Here is a 19,749-nt window from a genome sequence, read left to right on the forward strand (position 1 = left end):
GATAAGTCCGCCTTTGAGTCTCGTATCGGTATTCGTGCGAGGTGGACGTCTATTGTATTGAATGCATTTTTTCTTGTTTACAACTCATTAGTTAATTACTGTGAAACCGGTTTGGCGTGCGGGCCGACCGGTGCCGCTTATCTATCGAACAATTTACTATTAAATGATTGTAGCTGTATTAATTCTACGTATTTTTTCATTTATTATACATGGATGAAAATGATGCTCCGATTGATGAGAACAGTGTGAATAATGAGTTGAGGACTCCAAGCCCGACTATTTACTTAAGTGAGATGATACGGAAAGAAAAAAAAGAGCATTGTGAGAAAGAGATAGAATATATACCCATGGAAGATGATGTAGAACAGTGGTCAGCGCGAGTTAATAAAAGAGAAAGAGATGATAAAGACGAAGACGAAGGTTGGCAGACAGTTATGAAAGAAAAAAAAATTAAAACTCAAGACACAGAGATGGAAATGTACATTTCATGTAAAGAAAAGTTTCCCAAACAATTTGCCCTTGCAAAATTATTAAAAGAGTTGAAAATTACTGATATAACTAAAATAAAATACTTGAGCCCCTACAAAATTAGGGTTGAATTTGATAATGTCAACTGTATGAATAGAATGATGACTTGTGAAGATTTGTTAAATAAGGGGTGGAAATTTCAAAAAGCATTTCAAGTCAATTTTACATATGGCACAATCAAGGACGTGGACCTCGATTTAACGGAAGAAGAAATTAAAATGCGCATTAAATGTGATAGTCGCGCGGAATTAAGTTCAGTGTGTAGATGGAAACGACGCGATGCGGATGGTAACTGGATTGACTGCGAAAGAGTCCGTCTCTGTTTTAAAGGTTCGTATTTGCCTACACATGTCTTCGTGGACAGTCTCCGCATTAATGTTGACTCTTACACATTCCCGGTATCTCAGTGCTCCAGGTGTTGGAAATTAGGACATACACTATCTAGATGCCCATCAGATAAGATTATTTGCCCTAAATGTGGTGGTAATCATGCAAATTGCGAGACAAAGACGTTTGTTTGTGTTAACTGTCAAGGTCCACATATGGCACTCAATAAAGGATGTCCTGTTTTCTTGAATGAAAAAAAGATCCGCGAGATCATGTCTCAATTTAATTGTACATACAGGAAAGCTCGTACAATGTTACCAGAGTCTCCAAACCATAAATACAAAATCCAAACTGTGAATACTACCGTTGATCAAACATACATTCACCCAAATCGCACGTACGCAAATATTGTATCACACGTGTTTCCTCCTACTCAAGTGGATTCAGAAGAAGAACAAAACGTAAATCACATCTCTTCGGCACAAGTTTCAAGTGAACAGACTAAAATTCCAATCGAATAAATCGAAAATCCGAAAATGTACTTAAAAAACATAAAGCGACTAGAACCGAAACTACAAACTTATCTAAAAACTATAACCTGCCTGATTCTAAAAGCGAATCTGAAGAATTACATCATGGAAACCTCAAAAAACCATTAGATAGAGACATCAATTTCTCAGAACTATTAAATAGATTAAAAGAAATTTTATTTCTCAAAGGCGGATCTTTTCAACAGAAATTAAAGAATTCAATTAAGTGTTGTGTTGAGTGGTTGATTTTAATTGTTGTTGAAAATATTTCTGATTGGCCTATCTTAAAGTTAATTTTAGACTATTTAAACACATAAATTCACAAAGCTAAACATAATTCAGTGGAACGCACAAAGCCTTAGACCTAAATTGACAAGCTTTGAAAATTTACTGTGGCAGGAGAAGATCCATATTGCTGCCGTATGTGAGACTTGGTTAGAGCCAAATAGTTACTTAAATATTAAAAATTACAATATACACCGATGTGATCGTGTTGACTCGTATGGAGGGATAGCCATAATTGTACATAAATCCATCAAATCTCAGATATGCAAAGTGCGCCAAACCAATTCATTAATCCAGATCATCCACGTTAAGCTTTTGAATTGCGGAGACTTTGATAATGTAATTTCTGTTTATTGTCCATCTTCAGCCCGAACCAGCACTCATGATTGGGACGCCATTTTCTCGATAGCTAATTCTAAAACAATTATAATTGGAGACTTTAATGGGCATCACACTAACTGGTCACAAAAAATTGATCAAAGAGGCCTGCAAATATTCGATGCGCTTTCTGATAATCAGCTTGTGACCTTAAATGACCGCACACCCACTAGGGTAAAATTAGTTAACGGTGCTCTTCAAGAGTACTCTCCCGATATTTCTTTAGTAACCTCTGATATTGCGCTAAAATTCACTTATTCAGTTCTTAATGAAACTTTGGGCAGTGACCACAGGGTTATTAAAATGTCAACCAATTTCAGTCATTCATATCCATCGACATATAAAAGAAATTTTAAATTGGCTGATTGGAATTTATACACGCAAATACTTGAAGACTTGTTCAATAATTTTTCTTGGCTTAATGACCCCCAAAAAGACTACGACTCCTTCGTAGATTATATAAATATAGCTGCAGAAATATCTATCCCTCTAATAAAATTTAATGAAAGCCCCACTTCGAACTTCTCCCCCAAGCCGTACTGGAATCAGCATTTATCTAGAGCAGTGTCTGAGAGACGTTTGGCTTTATCACAACTCCGGCGTAATCCAATCCCACGTAATTTGGATATATTGAAAGATAAAATTAACTCTGCACAAAACCTGATGCGTAACTCTCAAAGCGAATGCTTTCAAAATTTTTGCTCGTCTGTAAATCAAAAAACTACATCAACAGAGTTATGGCTTAAAATGAAGTGGATAAAGGGCTATAAAACTCCCAAACAACAAATAAATGGAAATCTAGTAAAAAAACTTTTGCGTAGCTTAACTCCCGATTATGTTTCCCCTATGTGCCCTGTGTTACGTTCTCATAATAATAAAATAGGTTCCATAATTTGTATGACTGAGCTAGAAAGCTGTATTCCATCTAAAAATACAGCACCTGGTGATGATGGAATTACATACTTAATGATAAAACACCTTCCAAAAAATAGTAAATATGTATTAACAATCCTTTACAATTTATTTTATGAGAAAGGCTTTCTTCCTAGCCAGTGGAAAAATATCATCGTCGTCCCAATTTCGAAAGTAGGAAGAGATTCAGAATCTATTTCGTCACTACGCCCAATTGCTTTAATGTCTTGCTTATCTAAAATTTTCCATAGTATTCTTAATAAGCGATTGGAATGGTTCTGCGAAAAGAATAACATATTTTCGATAAATACTACAGGATTTAGAAAACCATATCAGTGTGCGGACAATCTTTCTTACTTTATAACTAAAGCTTCAGTTGGATTTTCGGAAAATAAACCAACCATCGCGTGCTTTATTGACATCCATAACGCATACAACAATGTCAATATAGCTTCACTCATTTCGATTCTGGATTCGATTCAGTTTGGGGGTAGGGTCAAAATTTTGCCGTTATCTGTGGAATTTTTTAGATAATAGAATTCTTAAAATTCTTATTAACGGAAACACAACAGCAAGAAGTACCAGCCTAGGATTGGCTCAAGGAGATCCATTAGCGCCTTTGTTGTTTAATATCGCGACCCATAAAATATGCAAAAGTACCAGCCCAGTTTCTATATTGCAATATGCGGACGATTTTCTTTTATTTACTTCATGTAATAATTTGACAGAAAGCTCTGAGAAACTACAATCGTCTTTGAACACGATGGCTGTCCACTTATTAGATATAGGGTTAGAGATTTCGACTACTAAAACTAAAGTTTGCATATTTAAAAGGGGGCGTAAAAAATATGCAGTAAAGATAGTATTGAATGACAATATAATTGAAGAGGTTAACGCTTTTAAGTATTTAGGAGTGTGGCTTGACAATTCATTGAGATGGTCAATACACATTAATTACTTAAGAGGCAAAATTTTTAATTTATTAAATATTATTAAAATTCTAAGAGGACCGGGCTGGGGCGTACATCCAATTCATTTAAGGCGGCTGTATTTTGGGTTGATTCGTAGCAGAATAGATTATGCCAGCTTCTTATATGATAATAGTTGTAACACAAATTTGAAAAAAATCGACGTATTACAGAATCAATGTCTCAGATTTATTGGTGGCTTTGTTAAAACTACACCGATCCATATAATGGAAAATGAGCTTTGCGTACCGCCATTGTCGATCAGAAGGTATTATTTGGGAGTTAAATTTTGGCTAAAATGTAAATCTATGGCTAACAATGAAATTATCAAGTTGTTAAATATATTCCAAAATATGTGTACCAACTCTTACTGGCGAAATAAAAAACTACCATTGCTTATTATGATTCACAATGATTACAATGCTCTCAAAATCCACCAAAGTAATAAACTAGAAATGTTTAGTCTAGACACGTGGGTTAGCAGTGTGGATTTATCCTCTCACATTAAATGTTCTTTAGCGTCAATTGACAAAAGTAAAAGTAAATATAGTAATGCAGCTTTAAAATTATTATCGGAACGGGAAATTTCAGAAACATATTCATCATTTTATAAAGTGTTTACAGATGGCTCAAAAGATAGCTCTGATATTGGTGTTGCTTTTTATGACCCTCAAACTAATACTAGTTGTCAACTTAGAGTAGATTCTAAGATATCTGTGATGCGTGCAGAGTTATTAGGCATTTTGGAGGCTTTATCATATATCAGTACAATAGATTGTGATAGATTTATAATTTTTTCGGATTCCAAAAGTGCTCTCCAACATGTGGCTCGGTCTACCTCGACCTTTCGAGGAGCTCCGATAGCCTATACTATCTTAAAATCTATTCTAAGTTTCTCTCGTCAAAATAAAAAAGTGATGTTGCAGTGGATTCCTGCTCATATTGGTCTAGAGGATAATGAAAAAGTAGATATATTCGCAAAAAATGCAGCACGAAATGGTATTTACTACCATTGCCTACCATATCATACGGAATTATTATATCTAGCTAAACAAAAATATTACAAATTTTGGAGAGAGTATTTTGATGAGCGATCGCTGATTAAGGGGATCTGGTACAGAACTATGCAGCCCGGACTACGGAAAAGTCTTTGGTTTGATGGAGCCAATATGAGCAGGTCTTCAATTATCACAGCTCTTCTACTTCGTTCCGGACACATTCCATTAAATAACTTTGGTTTTCTTATGGGTAAAACACCTTCACCTAACTGTAGTGTATGTAACATCATAGAAGACACGTACCATGTAATAATGGAGTGTGCTCGGAATGAGGCTGATAGAGTTTCTTTTTTACGCTTAATCAATTATTGCGGGGAGGTGGGGGCATGTAATAGTGTCCTCGCTGACCCTACATCAGAACCAGCGCATGTTTTGTACAAATTAGTGGATGGTGTTTTTAAGAATCGATGTAATTAATTAATTTGTTAAATTTAATGTTTTATAAGCACTATGAGGGTGGCATTTTCTTACAGAAAAAACCCTCTTTAAAATAAAGGATTAAAAAAAAAAAAAAAAAATGTCCGCCTTTGCTTATGTTTTCTCTATTTTGTTATTTTCTGTAATGTCTTTTTAAGTGCAATAAAGAATATATATATATATAAATATTACATAGTATAAAACAAAGACGCTTACCGCTGTCTGTCGCTGTGTATGCGTAGATCTTTGAAATTACACAACGGATTTTGATGCGGTTTTTTTTTATAGATAGATTGATTCAAGAGGAAGGTTTATATGTATAATACATGCACAATATAGTAGAGAAACACTAATTATTTTAGAGCTCTCTAAAGTGATATCGTAAAGAAACAATTTTTTGCGCTTGCATTGCAAACGCTGTTTAAACTCTACGAGATAGATCAAAATAATGTACTACGGTATTGCACACCAGAAAAAGCTCTTCAAAAAAGTCTGCGATTGTATATATCTATCTCTGAGGAATAGCCCATAACAACCATTTTTTATCCTTTACTTTTTACGAGAGATAATGATTTATTTTCGAAGCGATTTTAAGCAATACAGCATCCTTCAGCAATTCTTCATCCAGCAATAAGCAATCCTTATCCAATTGTGTACCTTAAATACATTGTGGATTTATTATAGATCAATGTGGCCCTTTACAGAACGTAATTTAAATGAATATTTTCGAAGATAATACAAATTTAAAACGCAGGGACATAGCGGTTTGTATTGAATAATGTCTGAAAAACTGTAAACTTTGTAAGACATTCTGTAGTATGGGTATTTGGTATCAGCATTGCACCCGTGCGAAGCCGGGGCGGGTCGCTAGTAGATTAATAATGTAATGTTCGGAACTGTTTTTGTATTAGGTATAGTTGGAAATCTCTTCTGTTTGTCGTCATTCAATTAATTAAAAAAATATGAAAATAATGTTCCCTGGAATTCCGGTCGCGATCAGATGTCGGCGCGGCTCCGGGGCGAAGGGGAGGGCGGGGCTTCGGCGAGCTAGCAAAGTTACCACGCGTGTGGTTCGCGATACGGTTTTAGAGTATCGCAGTTAAATATAGACAACGTACGAAAATAATTAATGACAAAGAATGAGATTTCGACGAATATGATAATTAGAAAAAAGATAAATTTTTATATCTGTGTCAATATATATTATGTTTTTGTATTAACCCTCATTCACAGTCATTCTCAACTTAAGGACTGTTTTCGATATCAGGCATAGTTCAATTAATCATGTACATTGTTCTTAATTAATCAAAATGAATTTACATAATATAAAGCGAGTTTGTTTGTTGAACGCGCTTATCTCATGAAAATTCTTAGATAGTCCATTTATTGAGGTAGGCTATATGCCATCACGCTACGACTAAAAGAAGCGGAGTATGAAAAATGTTGCGTCCTGTCGAAACGGTTGAGGTTTCGCAAAAAATAATGACATAATTTGTAACATAGCCGATGAAGTCGGGCTGAACAGCTATTATTTCATATTTGAATATCATAAAAAAAAAACAAATATTTTTTATTTATTTTAATAAGAACTTTGGTCAATAGAAAATAAATAACATAATGGATTTGTTATAGATGGCGTTGCTGTCGCTGAAAACCTTTTTATATGCACAAAAAAAGGTTTAAAAAAAATTTTTAACCTCTTTGGTATTCGGCCTAGATATATAATAGTGCAAGCGGTGTCTGTCACACAAGAAACCCTAAAAAAATATTAATAAAAGCTACCTCGAAACTCACCTAGAACACGATCTTAATATATCGGAAACTCATATAAGCATCATTCATTATAACATTTAAACGCTTAAATATAAATAGCTTATTACTATCATAATATAAAATACTGAACACCACTTATTACTATTAATAATACAAATTACGGTATTCTAGTTTTGTTCCAATTGTAAATACGGAAATAGTTTCCTTACATAACAAGCCGTTATATATTGATAACAACCGCAGTAATTCACGATGTCCAATTGTATAATTGCGTATCATTACTGTTGGAGCAAAAGGTCTTATGTAAAACGCGTATATAACATTAGAACATTGAAATAGATTCGTTTCTCTAACAGATGATACAAAAACTATTACATTTAATCGTGCAATAATGTTTTAAAATGTATGTCCAATTATAATAGGAGACCACATCAAACATATTAAATATAGTTCTTGAAAAATATATGTGTAACATTTATTTATTGGTATTTAATTAACTAACTAAGAATTAAAAAAATTGAGCCCTGATGGCCCCGATGATTGCGGGTTTAAACCCAGGCAAGCACCACTGAATTTTCATGTGCTTAATTTGTGTTTATAATTGATCTCGTGCTCGGCGGTGAAGGAAAACATCGTGAGCAAACCTGCATGTGTCTAATTTCACCAACCCGCATTGGAGCAGCGTGGTGAAATATGCTCAAACCTTCTCCTCAAAGGGAGAGGAGGCCTTAGCCCAACAGTAAAATGTAAAGAAATGTAAATTATAGATAGTGTTATGCAAATGTGAAATTAAACTTTAAAAATAAATATAAAATGTAAATTAAATAAAACTTAACAAAAATATATTTAAAAAAAAATGGTGATACATTTTATAAACTGAGTTAATTCAACTCGCTATTTAGAAAGCTTAGAAAATGTAAATATGTACGTATTATATATAAGTGCAATAATATGTAATATGTTTATATGTATATAACGCCTTGACTAATGAATAGTTTTACGTATTTCTATAGCTTATTTCAATCACAAAAATTAAGACAAAAATAGACTTTGAAATTCAATTTTTTTGACATAATTGGCTTAAATAATCTGTGGTGTTTATAAGAAATAAAGTGTTTATTAGTGATTATATGGTATTCCATAATATGGATTACTATTCACTATAACACTATTGTGTATAAACAGAGATATGTGTATTCATCACTAGCGACCCACCCCAGATTCCCACGGGTGCCGTTTGTTAATAAAGAAAGTGATATGAAATAAGTATTATTTATACTTAATAGCACTTAGGAATAATGTAGCTTTCCCCAAATAAAAACATCTTTAGAATTGGATTTTTAGTTTCGGAGATTGCTCCTTACATACAAACAAACAAATTTGACCTCTTTCCAATATTAGTATGAAACAATTGTTTGTAGTGTATGTATGTCGTATGGAAAATGTAATTCTGAGGTACATCCCTAGTCTTTTCTCGATTAGAATTGTTTTTATTATGGCATTAATAAATACATTGATGCAGTCACATACGACGTTTTTATATTAATTAAGAACTAATGTCTACTTATGACTTACTAACAGTTTGTTTAAGGAAGCGTTTAAAATTTTTCTTTAGATCTTTAAAACTGTTTCCACTATGGTTATTTATTATAAAGCCTTTCATGGAAACAGACACTGCGCGAGTACACTATAATAAAAGGAAAAAAATATATATATTAAGAAAATGCGACCTATTTCACAATTGTATCGTCATCATGTTATTTGTGAATTGCTTTTATTGTATCAACGTGGAAGACATTTTATTTAGTTGCTGTAAAATACTTAAGTTTTTTTTTTTTAAATTGTGCATTGAGGTTATTTGGAGAAGGTTTCATATATCGTATCTATACGTTTAAAAAGATTTTATTTAATTTTACTTGGTATTTGTGTGTCAAAAAGTTCGATTAGAATTTAATTCACTTCCACTTTCAGTTTAAATGCTTCTTTGGTCTTGTGGTTAAATATGAGGCTACAGAACCCGAGGTCCAGGGTTTAAGCCTCAGACCAGACCATAAAAATAATAATAATAATAATAAATAATAAATATTGGACAACATCACATACATTACTCTGATCCCAATGTAAGTAGCTAAAGCACTTGTGTTATGGAAATCAGAAGTAACGACGGTACCACAAACACCCAGACCCAAGACAACATAGAAAACTAATGAACTTTTTCTACATCGACTCGGCCGGGAATCGAACCCGGGACCTCAGAGTGGCGTACCCATGAAAACCGGTGTACACACTACTCGACCACGGAGGTCGTCTAAAAGTTATTAGGTTTCTGTCGCAAAATTCTCAATTAGTCTAAAGTCTTGTCTGTAAGTTGGAAGTGTGTACACTCTCTTGTCTGGGAAGCACGAAAAGCCGTTGTTCCTGTCCGTTAACCCTCTTCAGTCCTATCGGATTTTCCGTCCCATCGAATTATATGAGTACACTAGAATAAATGTAAAACGCCGATGGTCACGATACTTTTTCTACAGTGAGACTGTTTTATGATTATTTAAATTTTTATTATTATATTTAAATTACTCTGAAACGTTGTTAATTTATTATATTGCGCCTGTTATTTAATAATTCATATTAGCGAAGAGAACTTCGTTCCAACTGCGTATTCTACGACGCAGCACCGACGACCTACTTTTTTCTATTATCAGCTGTTACCGTAAATAAAAAAGCGAAGGTCACGGGACGCCCGGCAGGTGTGAAAGATCGAAACTTTCATCATTTATAATTAAAGGAAATAAATAAATAAATATGCTGTAAAATAAATAAAATAATATATAGCAATGAAGTAAGGTATACGCGCTACGCCCACCGAAGATAATAAGAGGGCATCATGACGTTTGCCGTCGTGGCATAATCGTCCGTCCTAATCCCGAGGCCGATAGGTATTTCGCATGAAAAATAAAAAAGTCAAACGTGAATTTTATACGGAGATTCTAACATACATACTCGACAGTTTTGTAATGAGCGTAACCCAAATAGTGTCGACGCCATATTCCACTAATTGCTGTGAAACGGGAAATTACATCAACGTTAAAACACGTCTTCGGAATAGAGATGCCATTGTAAAAGTGATATTGTGTTGCCAGGCTCAATATTTTCTCAGAATTTCCTTACCTTGAATATGAATAAGATATTCCTAAGATAAAAAAATAGCCTTGCGTTTAAATTAAACCTAAAGATTCTATTACCTTTTTTTTTTCTTTTTTTTATGGCAAACGTGCAAAAGGCTCACCTGATGAAAAGTGAACCAACAGATTGGGGGACGTTTAGTTTACATATTATCCAATATAATGCAAAGTGATTGTTTCTTACGTTTTTAAAACTAAATTGCTGAACTGATTATTCCGAAAGACACCGTAAAGTGGGCTGAATTAATATATGATCTACTCTGCCAGAAGACACATCTAAAATGAGTCAAATTTCCGCTATACTATTCTATTAAATGTAATATTTCTATCAACAAATTTTAATATAAATATTTTAACAAACTAGATCTTCTTACCTGATGATCTACCTGTTTAAACACTTCGAGATCAATTATATTTCATAGTGTACTTACTACTTTTGTTGTTAATACTTAATATTGTGTTTAAAATTAATATTTAATCGATTGGTCTGGTTTCGTGTCGATTCTACTATGCTAATAACATGGGATTTTACTTAATTAATTGTCCATTGCGGCTTTTACTACACGTCAAAAACTTAGCATATTTTCTTAAAACGCAATGAACATAAAATCAATCGATGGTGTTGTTGACGCTTAAATTTTTAGGTAAAGAGGATTTTATAATTTCTCAGCAAAGTATCGTATATCGTAAGACCATAAGTAATAGATATCATAACAGAAGCAGAGTAACGGTTATGTTTTGATATCTGGATGTCTTTCATCCAATAATATAAACATTGATGTTTTGTGATATATTATGTATTATCTTCGTCGTGTGTAATGTTTCATTAATGGCGAGGGATATTTATCTTAAGAACCGAGATGGCCCAGTGGTTAGAACACGAGCATCATAACCGATGATTTCGGCTTCAAACCCAGGCAAGCGCCGCTGCATTTTCATGTGCTTAATTTGTGTTTATAATTCATCTCGTGCTCGGCGGTGAAGGAAAACGTCAGGAAACCTGCATGTGTCTAATTTCAACGAACCCGCATTATAGCAGCGTTGTGGAATATGCTCCATACCTTCTCCTCAAAGGGAGAGGAGGCCAGCAGCCCAGCAGTGGGAAATTTACAGGCTGTTAATGTAATGTAATTTATCTTAAGATATTATCGTGTGCGCCAAAACGTTTACATCACATCGACTACTTCCCGCTCTTTCACTTTCCCGCAGAATACGTAGACTGATATGAACGAGATATTATGACACAAAGGCAAAGCGTCAATGGCGCAATGGTCTACGGGCCGCCTAGCGATGTTAAAAGTATCGCAAGATCGATCCTGAATCCTTAAGCCAGTCGTACCCACTCCTAACACAAATGATAAGCTTAAAAGAAGGGGTAAATAGGAATATTTGTAATTCCTTAGTTAATAAGGCTTTGTCAGATGAAGGATTCTAACGTAACTAAAGTCTTAAATTACGCAACTATTTTAATACGGTTTTCATCAATAAACAGAGGAATGTTTATATGTATGTATATATGCATGTAAGCATGCATTTCGTAGTAGCGAAAAGCCAATAATTTCAACTTAAAAAATATTGTTTATTTTTACATTTTTTAAGTCTCAAAACTGTATATAGATCCTTATTGTAGCTAGTTAGTATAAAACTGAAAAGTTCCTTTGAAAACGCTTATCTTTTTTTGTCCGATTTGAATTTTTTTCCCAGACAGATAGACCTTTTATTAAAAAGGAACTTTATAACATCTCGGTTATCATCGAAACAGAGCATAGACATTACGTCATTATAACGACTATATGTGGATAGATACCTTGAGGACCTATTGTGTTTGATAGCGTTCTATCATAAAGAATAAAATCACCCTGAGGTATTATAAAATATATACCAAAAAGTTGTAATATTTATGTACATATTGCTTGTTAAAGTCAGCGGCTTCGCGCGCGTATTAAAGGTGTGTCTTATTCTGTTCCATTTGACGTGTTTGCAAATTCATAAAAATACAGTTTTTCATTATTTGTAATATTATCAATTTCGGTCACAACTACGCAGGATACACAGGTCACATACATACACATACACAGGGTAAATATCAGTAGAAATCATATCAAATACATTTAGACAATAATAAAATATGTGTATCAAATTAAGTAATGGTGCAAAAATCTTCATCAAAAGTTTAACACCTCGCCTTATTGCCTCCTCTGGTGACAGGAGGGCTGGTTCGTTTTTAGCCCAGAGGATCGGAATTGCGATTCAACGGGGAAATGCTGCTATCTTGCCACCATTTCACGCGGTCAAGATTTATACAGTAACTATTTTCAATTCATATTTGTATATATATTTAAGCACTTAATGTTATCAATAAAAAAAATATAAGGTATTGAATAAGACTAAGAACTCAATATTGATAATAAAATAGTTATTCCTGTGCAAAATATTTTCTAATCGTAAAAACGTATATTTGAATATATTTATTGGTCTTAGTGTATTTAAACGCAATATTATAGACACTTAATGTGTTGTATAAATTAATTAATTCACTATTTTGAAAGATTACACGATCCAACTGTTTTTTTTTTTTTTTTGATCATGTAACTGTAGGTGAAGTGATTCAAAAACGAAACATATTATTTAATATTGTAAAGGTTTACATTGTGTGCTTGTATGTTAGTTCAATATATATGCAGACTGGGGTCTAAAGTGCTATATGTCAAAGAAAACGATTGTATAGCACGTCAGTTCACTAGGCCATATATATTTTTAAATATAAAATATATATGTGAAGGGCTCGTGTAGGGATTTCACTAATACCTTCGAGTATTAAATGACACGCAACGTTATAGAAACCCTATGAACTCAGTCTCAGTATGGGCTCATTGTTTTTTAAACTTATAATCTTTTTTTTTTCGCTGGAAAAACGCTTTACTCGTCAGCGCTGAAGGCACGGGAATACCCACTAAAAAACCAGCAGTACCCGTACCGTATTTACGGGGGGCATCACGGGATCGCTTACGCATACTACCGTGTCGCCCCAACGATTAGCCTCCAAGTTAGAGGAGTTCCCGGGGTACAGAGAACCCACTACTTCTGGCGACGCTTACAGCGGAGGGAGAAGGTACGCATAGCGCAGAAGCCTTCTCCCCAGTCTTCTTCGTCGGAGCGTATCCGTGGAGGCACTCTCCTCACGCTTATAATCTGCTGGTTGTCGCGCGCGGCTTTGTTCGCGTTTTAGGGATAGGGTAGTAAAATATTAGGCATAAATAAGTAGTCATTGTCCTTGCTCCATCTCAAGTGTCTTCATACAAAATTTCATCAAATCTATTAACTATCCCTAAGATCAAGGCGAAATTAAATATGCGTTTGAACCATTGAATGTTGATTTAAAGTTAAGCTGGGTTATAAAAAACGAGATGTTTCTTGGGACAATCAGTTGGAATGAACTCGTTTTTGCTATTTATTGTGTAGTAAATAAATGATACAATGGAATAAATTAACGACACGAAATGTTAATAAAAATCCCGTTGAAATTAACAAAAAGTATGTTTAAATAATGTTATATTATACCGCATGTAATAGAAAGAGACCGAGAGGAAGAAAAAGAGAGGTAAAAGTCGTGTGGAGGGGTCACGTGACGTTTTCAATCAGTTCACTCTACTTTAAGCCCCGTAAAAGAAATTCGCTCCAAAAGTCCTAAACTTTTACCGAGAATAACCGAATATAATATTTCACCATGTAAGGTAAAGTAATGGTGTCAAAAGGTAAGAATCACAGACAAACAGCTCATAATGATAATGAACTTTATATACCAAAAACACACACACATATATGGTATAAGTACTGACAAATAGGAAGATCTATCTATAAAATTTTGGTCAAGCCTTCATGATCAACTGCTTAATTGAAAGTGATTTGAATCGTGGAAACAAGTTTGTAAACAATTAAAGCAACAAAAATGAATTCCATTACTTGGAACTTTGACGTTAGTTGTTTCAGTTTTATTTGATTGATTCTTGATACATCGCGCCAAACAGCAGTACTCAGTATTGTTGTGTTCCGGTTTAAAGGGTGAGTGTGCTAGTAACTACAGGCACAAGGGACGTAACATCTTAGTTCCCAAGGTGCGCATAGGTGATGTAAGGAATGTTTAATATTTCTTACAGCGCCATTGTCTATGGGCAGTGGTGACCACTTACCATCAGGAGGCCAAATCAAATTCCTTTATTCAATATAGAAGCATTACACTTATTATTATTGATTGTCTAATTAAATACTACCGGTTCGGAAAGAAAGAAGAAAATACCCTGACCTGAGAAGAACCGGCAAAAGAAACTCAGCGGTCCATTTGTTCGTCTGCCTACCTATGCCATAAAAAAATTAAAATTAGCCATATTATTATTCTATAGCCTATGTATTTTAAAACGCAAGCAATGACTGAATAAGACCGAGCGTTGGCGTAAACCTTTAGAGAATATCTTAAGAGCTGTTATCAAACTAAACGCCTGCCCAATCAACTTAAGTGCTCTGTAATTCTGAAACCAATGGCGTGTTTATCTGACTTACTTTCGTTTAACATTTGTATATATCAGATACAAAATGCTTAAAGTATTTACAAGATAAATATGCTTAAAGGCTTAGTTTAAAATTATTGACTACTAGGCAAAATGACCGGACTTATCTTCCATTGACATTCTTTCTTCTTAAAAACAAAGTAGACATAAAACTTGTTACACATCGCTGCTTGTAAGCGGGCTGGTAGATAAATATTTATCAGAATTTCTTCCGACGATATTCTAATTTACTAAAATTTTAGTAAATGGTAACTACAAATAAAGCTACATTTAAAAAAAACCATGTAAAGTTGCTGCAAAGGTTCCAAACTGCTTGGCACCTCTCACCTCTCTCTTTTAAGGAGAACGTTTGTAACTTACTACAACATACTGATTCTCATTCGTAAAGTGCAGGTTTCCACATCATGTTAACCTTTACCACCGAGCACATTAAATATCTGTGGTGATTGTTGGGTTGGTTCTGTTCACTTCGAAACACAAATTTGTTAAATATAATTATGGGCGAAATTGTTAAATGTTCAATAACATTAACACGTCAATACGTGCGTATGGTGATCGTTTTAAGGGATTTGTGCGACTGCGCAGGAGATGTTTTAAAGCACAAGTACTTATATGACTCCTTCACTTTCATCAGTCAGGGACGGTAATCAGACACAATCAGAAAGAATTCTGACACAGGTCCAATTGTTTTTTTTTAGTGTTCTTTCCGAGTTTGGTTCGGTCTAACTACAACATTTTATTGGACTGACTGCATTGGCTTTTCTACCTTATAACATCACTAGACCTATGAGGTCAAAGGCAAAATGTCTACTTAATAAAGCATATCGCTTATTATGCATAAATATTATTAAAAAAAATCTAAATAGTCTCTTATATAAAATACAATAAAACATGTCTTCCGGTATAATTTCTTTCATCTTTACGGTTCTTTAACAGGTTTATCCGCGCAAAATATGTGCATATTTATATGTGTGAAATATGAATGAAACTAACGCGTATCCCGTAGCCCGCAGTCGACAGCCAGCGTTTGGAACGACTGGACGTCTGTTAATGATTAAACGAAAACATACGAACGAACAAAGTGCTATTTCGATATATTATTTATATCGTACGAATGGTGTTGTATTAAATATGAAACGTGCGTTTTAATTTTGTGAAAATGGCGCGATTGTGAGGTGAGGTTTGTATTATATTACTTTTTCTGTTTTTATTTTTGTATAAATTCTTCGGAAGCTCATGGGGTACAATGTCTAAGGACGCTTGATGATCTATTTATTTTTTATTAATTGTCTCGTGTTTTATGGGTTGATCGTCTGGTGTTAGGCACAATAAAGATATGAGGTGATTCCGAATGGGCTTTTTTCGTCCTGTGAGTCTGTCCAACTATACGGGTCTCCGTTCATAATTATGTTGGCGGACAAGTCTCTCCAAGGAGAATTCAATCTCCTACATTTTAATATGTTGTATATTATAATACTAGTTGTCGCTGCGGCTTCCCTCGCGTTGTAGGCTTGGCCGTTAGATGTTCCTTGGAGTCCATGTTTCCTTCGTACCAAATGTCATCAAATTCGATTCAGTGGTTTGACCGTGAAACAGCAATAGACAGACATGACGACAGAATTACCATTTATAATATTAGTACATATCTGTTCTTTGGGCCGTGTAATTTTTTTCCAATAAGTCCGTAATTTATATAGCTATCCCAGGCAGCTTTAATGTCAAATTTCATTATGTTCGGTTCAGTGGTTTAGTAACAGATAGACAAGAGTTACTGTTGCATTTTATATAAGTATTTTTATTTTTATTCCATACGGGCATGGGCTACCTGATGTAAATGGTCACCACCGTCTAAAGAAATCACCGCTTTTAGAAATTTTATTAATACCTTACACCACACCAACGCGTTACCAATCGTGGGAGCTAAGATGTTATGACCCTTGTGTCTAAAAATTACACTGGCTCACTTACAATTCAAATCAGAACACAACAGTACTAGGTATTGCTGTGTGGAGGTAGAATATCTGAGTGGGTTGCACCTACCCAGACGAGCTTTCTGATCTGATCCAACAATTTTGTGACTCAGCGATACAAACTCAGCAAGATTTTGGTATAATTTCCACGATGTAAACATAATTTTGATTATGATAAGCTAATTGCCAATTTTTTAAGGTGCATTGAAAGACCAGCAATGGAGTAAGTTCTATCAATCGATTATCCAGCTGATTCGCGCACTTTACCTGTTGTAATTCAGGCATTCGAAGGAGTTTTACCAGCTTCTATTGCCAGGAGAACAAAATCAATATAATGGTGATCGAATCAGTCAAATCAGAAATTTGTTCTATAAAATGTTACCCCGACGCACTATATTATTCGAGTAATTTTATTTTTCTGTTCTCTCAAATAATTGGAGGAATTTAAAGGAGGTTGTACGCTTTGTTTGAACCATGTTAATTGTTATCTAGAAGAAATGTATGTGAGTCGTCTGTAATTAGTACAACTAATTAAGAATAGCTACAGGGTTCAAATGTCAAACAGTTGAATTTCGGTCGTTTGTAACGCGTTACTAATGTTAGATATACTTTTTTTAAAATTTTGTAACAGTATAATTGATTTTACAGGTTTTAATGTATCATTAGTCATTACAGACATATCGAAAAATTCCAATTTGAAATTTAAAGTTCTGCCATATTGTATCTGCTAACCCGAATGTAAATAGAGTAAATTGATCTCGAAACTTCCTCCTCGAAATTTACCTGTTGCAGACTAGTTTATATTTATTTTTATTCAAACATAAATCTCATATTAATATTTGTATGCTAACTATGTCTACGGCAAAATATAAATTTTTAAACACAGATAAGACCATAATTTAAATTTTAATCAAGAACTTAACTTTAATTTAGAAAAAGCATGGTATCCTCTACTTTGTTTCATTCAAACCCATCCTCAAAATGGCGAAAGTAATTCTCGTGGAATCCTGCTTGTATCCACATATCTATCCACCAACCAAGAACATAGTGGTGATATAACCTTCGAATCTTCTCTTCAAGGGGGCCGTAGCCAAATCACGAGACATTTACAACCTATCACTATACCGTGAAGTAATATCAATACCACATAAATACATTCTGATAACGAAACCCGCGCATTGCATGCGTCTTAATTATGCGCGGAAAATATTTCCGTTCACACTTGAACGGTTTCAGAACACCAACGGTTGTTGATCTGAGCTCGATTGGAAACTGCATCTCGTAACGAATACCATCAGCATCACAATGCCGTGAAACTCAGACGTCATTAAAAGATAAGCGGTGTCAAAGACGATTTTTGTACGCACAATTTGGTATTTTAGTGATTTTTGTTACTTTATTAATTTATAGTAAGACTTATGGTAAGTGGTGATCATCTTGTCGTCAAGACAACCAACATTGGCCCAGTTAACTTTGGGCTTTACTGGGGTTTCGTGCTGACCGTTTGGGTAGGTACATTCATTCATCATATACTCTACCGCCAAACAACAGTATCAAGTATTGTTGTGTTCCGGTTTGTTGGTTGAGTCATTGTAACTGCAGGCACAAAGGACATAACATCTTAGTTTCCAACGTAGCTGGTCCATTGGTGATGAAAGGTATTTTTAATATTTACAGCACTAATGTTTATGGGCTATGGTGCTTACCATCACGTGGCCCATTTGCCCGATCGCCAACCTATATCATAATAACCTTCAAACAGGAACAAGCCGTTGTATAATATGCGTACGGTATAAATAAGTTTTTTTTTTCTAATAGTTGACACCACGGCCTTATAATCTTATCATTCTAACATTAAAAAAAACGTTAAAGACGTAATTAGTAATTAAACAAAACTTAGCAAATAAAAAACTCATATATTAATAGTCCCATAAACGTCATATATCATACGTTTATTGATAATTTATATAAGAGCGGCATTTAAATCTGTCCGTCTGTATACCTTTCATGGCTAAATCATTAAAACAATGATGAAATTATGTATCAAGTAAGCCTGAATTTCAAAGACATGGACTGCTCTTTTAATGTATCCATTCAAGGGGGTAAAGTTAGGTTTGAATTGTTATACATGCAAGTTCTTCAAATTTAAATTTTGAAAATGTACTTACATGAATATAAAGCCCTCGCGGGCGATACTGCGAACGGAAAACATGTAAAATATGTATGATTACAAATACTATCATATTGATTATTACTGGAAAATTTTTCTTGCCAAAAAAGCAAATATGTCATCCTTCTTGCTAGAATTCTAAGTGACAATGTTTGAGATATTTAATACACTTATCCTAGATAACGGTCGTATCGGTTTCCGGATTTTGGCAACGCATTCGACAATCGCAAATCTTGGAAAACTTCCAAATTGCCAGATAAACGGCGTCAATTGATTCCTTTTATCTTAAGAAGTTTTTCGTTTCGTTATATCAGAATTTACGGAATTATATTTGAAGTTAAATAATTTGTAAGAGATTAGTTTCCTATCTCTCGTTAATGTATTTATTTCATTTGGCTCAGTTAAAAACGATATCACAATTCGATTATCATTCAGGTAGGCTTATCAAAATTTGCTTACAAATTTTGCAGTTTTAAACGTCACTGTTCCGCCTCCGTGATACTTAGCGTGATGTTATGTTCAGTCTATAGCTTTCTCATTGAAGGGGCTATCTATTGCTTTTTTTTCTAATCGTACCAATAAGTCTTGCGATTTGCGTGTTCAAACTCTTTAGCTTCATGTAATAGTAGGTAGGTACTAGTCGTCCGTCTCGACTTACTACGGGTGAGTTTAGTTTATTATAAACATAA

General features: G+C 34.2%; 2 protein-coding genes across 4 annotated transcripts in view; both read left to right on the plus strand.

Annotated features, from left to right (window-relative positions):
* LOC125071263 overlaps nt 1-19,749 on the plus strand; it is a 71,308-nt gene that overhangs the window by 37,051 nt on the left and 14,508 nt on the right. The window contains exon 1 of one of the 3 annotated variants that reach the window (XM_047681406.1): nt 15,955-16,095. The exons of the other annotated variants lie outside the window; for them this stretch is intronic. The gene's annotated coding sequence lies outside the window, so the exon portion shown is untranslated. Of the gene's footprint in view, nt 1-15,954; nt 16,096-19,749 lie in introns of those variants that run through there. 3 annotated transcript variants of the gene reach the window in all.
* On the plus strand, nt 210-1,376 carry LOC125071585. The gene has a single exon (XM_047681907.1). It carries the CDS (start codon nt 210-212, stop codon nt 1,374-1,376), a length of 1,167 nt encoding a protein of 388 aa, XP_047537863.1.

This window comes from Vanessa atalanta, chromosome 19 (genome assembly GCF_905147765.1).
Source record: "Vanessa atalanta chromosome 19, ilVanAtal1.2, whole genome shotgun sequence".
In the NCBI taxonomy this organism is placed as follows: Eukaryota; Metazoa; Arthropoda; class Insecta; order Lepidoptera; family Nymphalidae; genus Vanessa; species Vanessa atalanta.

Excerpts from the sequence above, each read along its gene's own strand:
- LOC125071585 (XM_047681907.1), top strand. The coding sequence starts at position 210 with ATGGATGAAAATGATGCTCCGATTGATGAGAACAGTGTGAATAATGAG.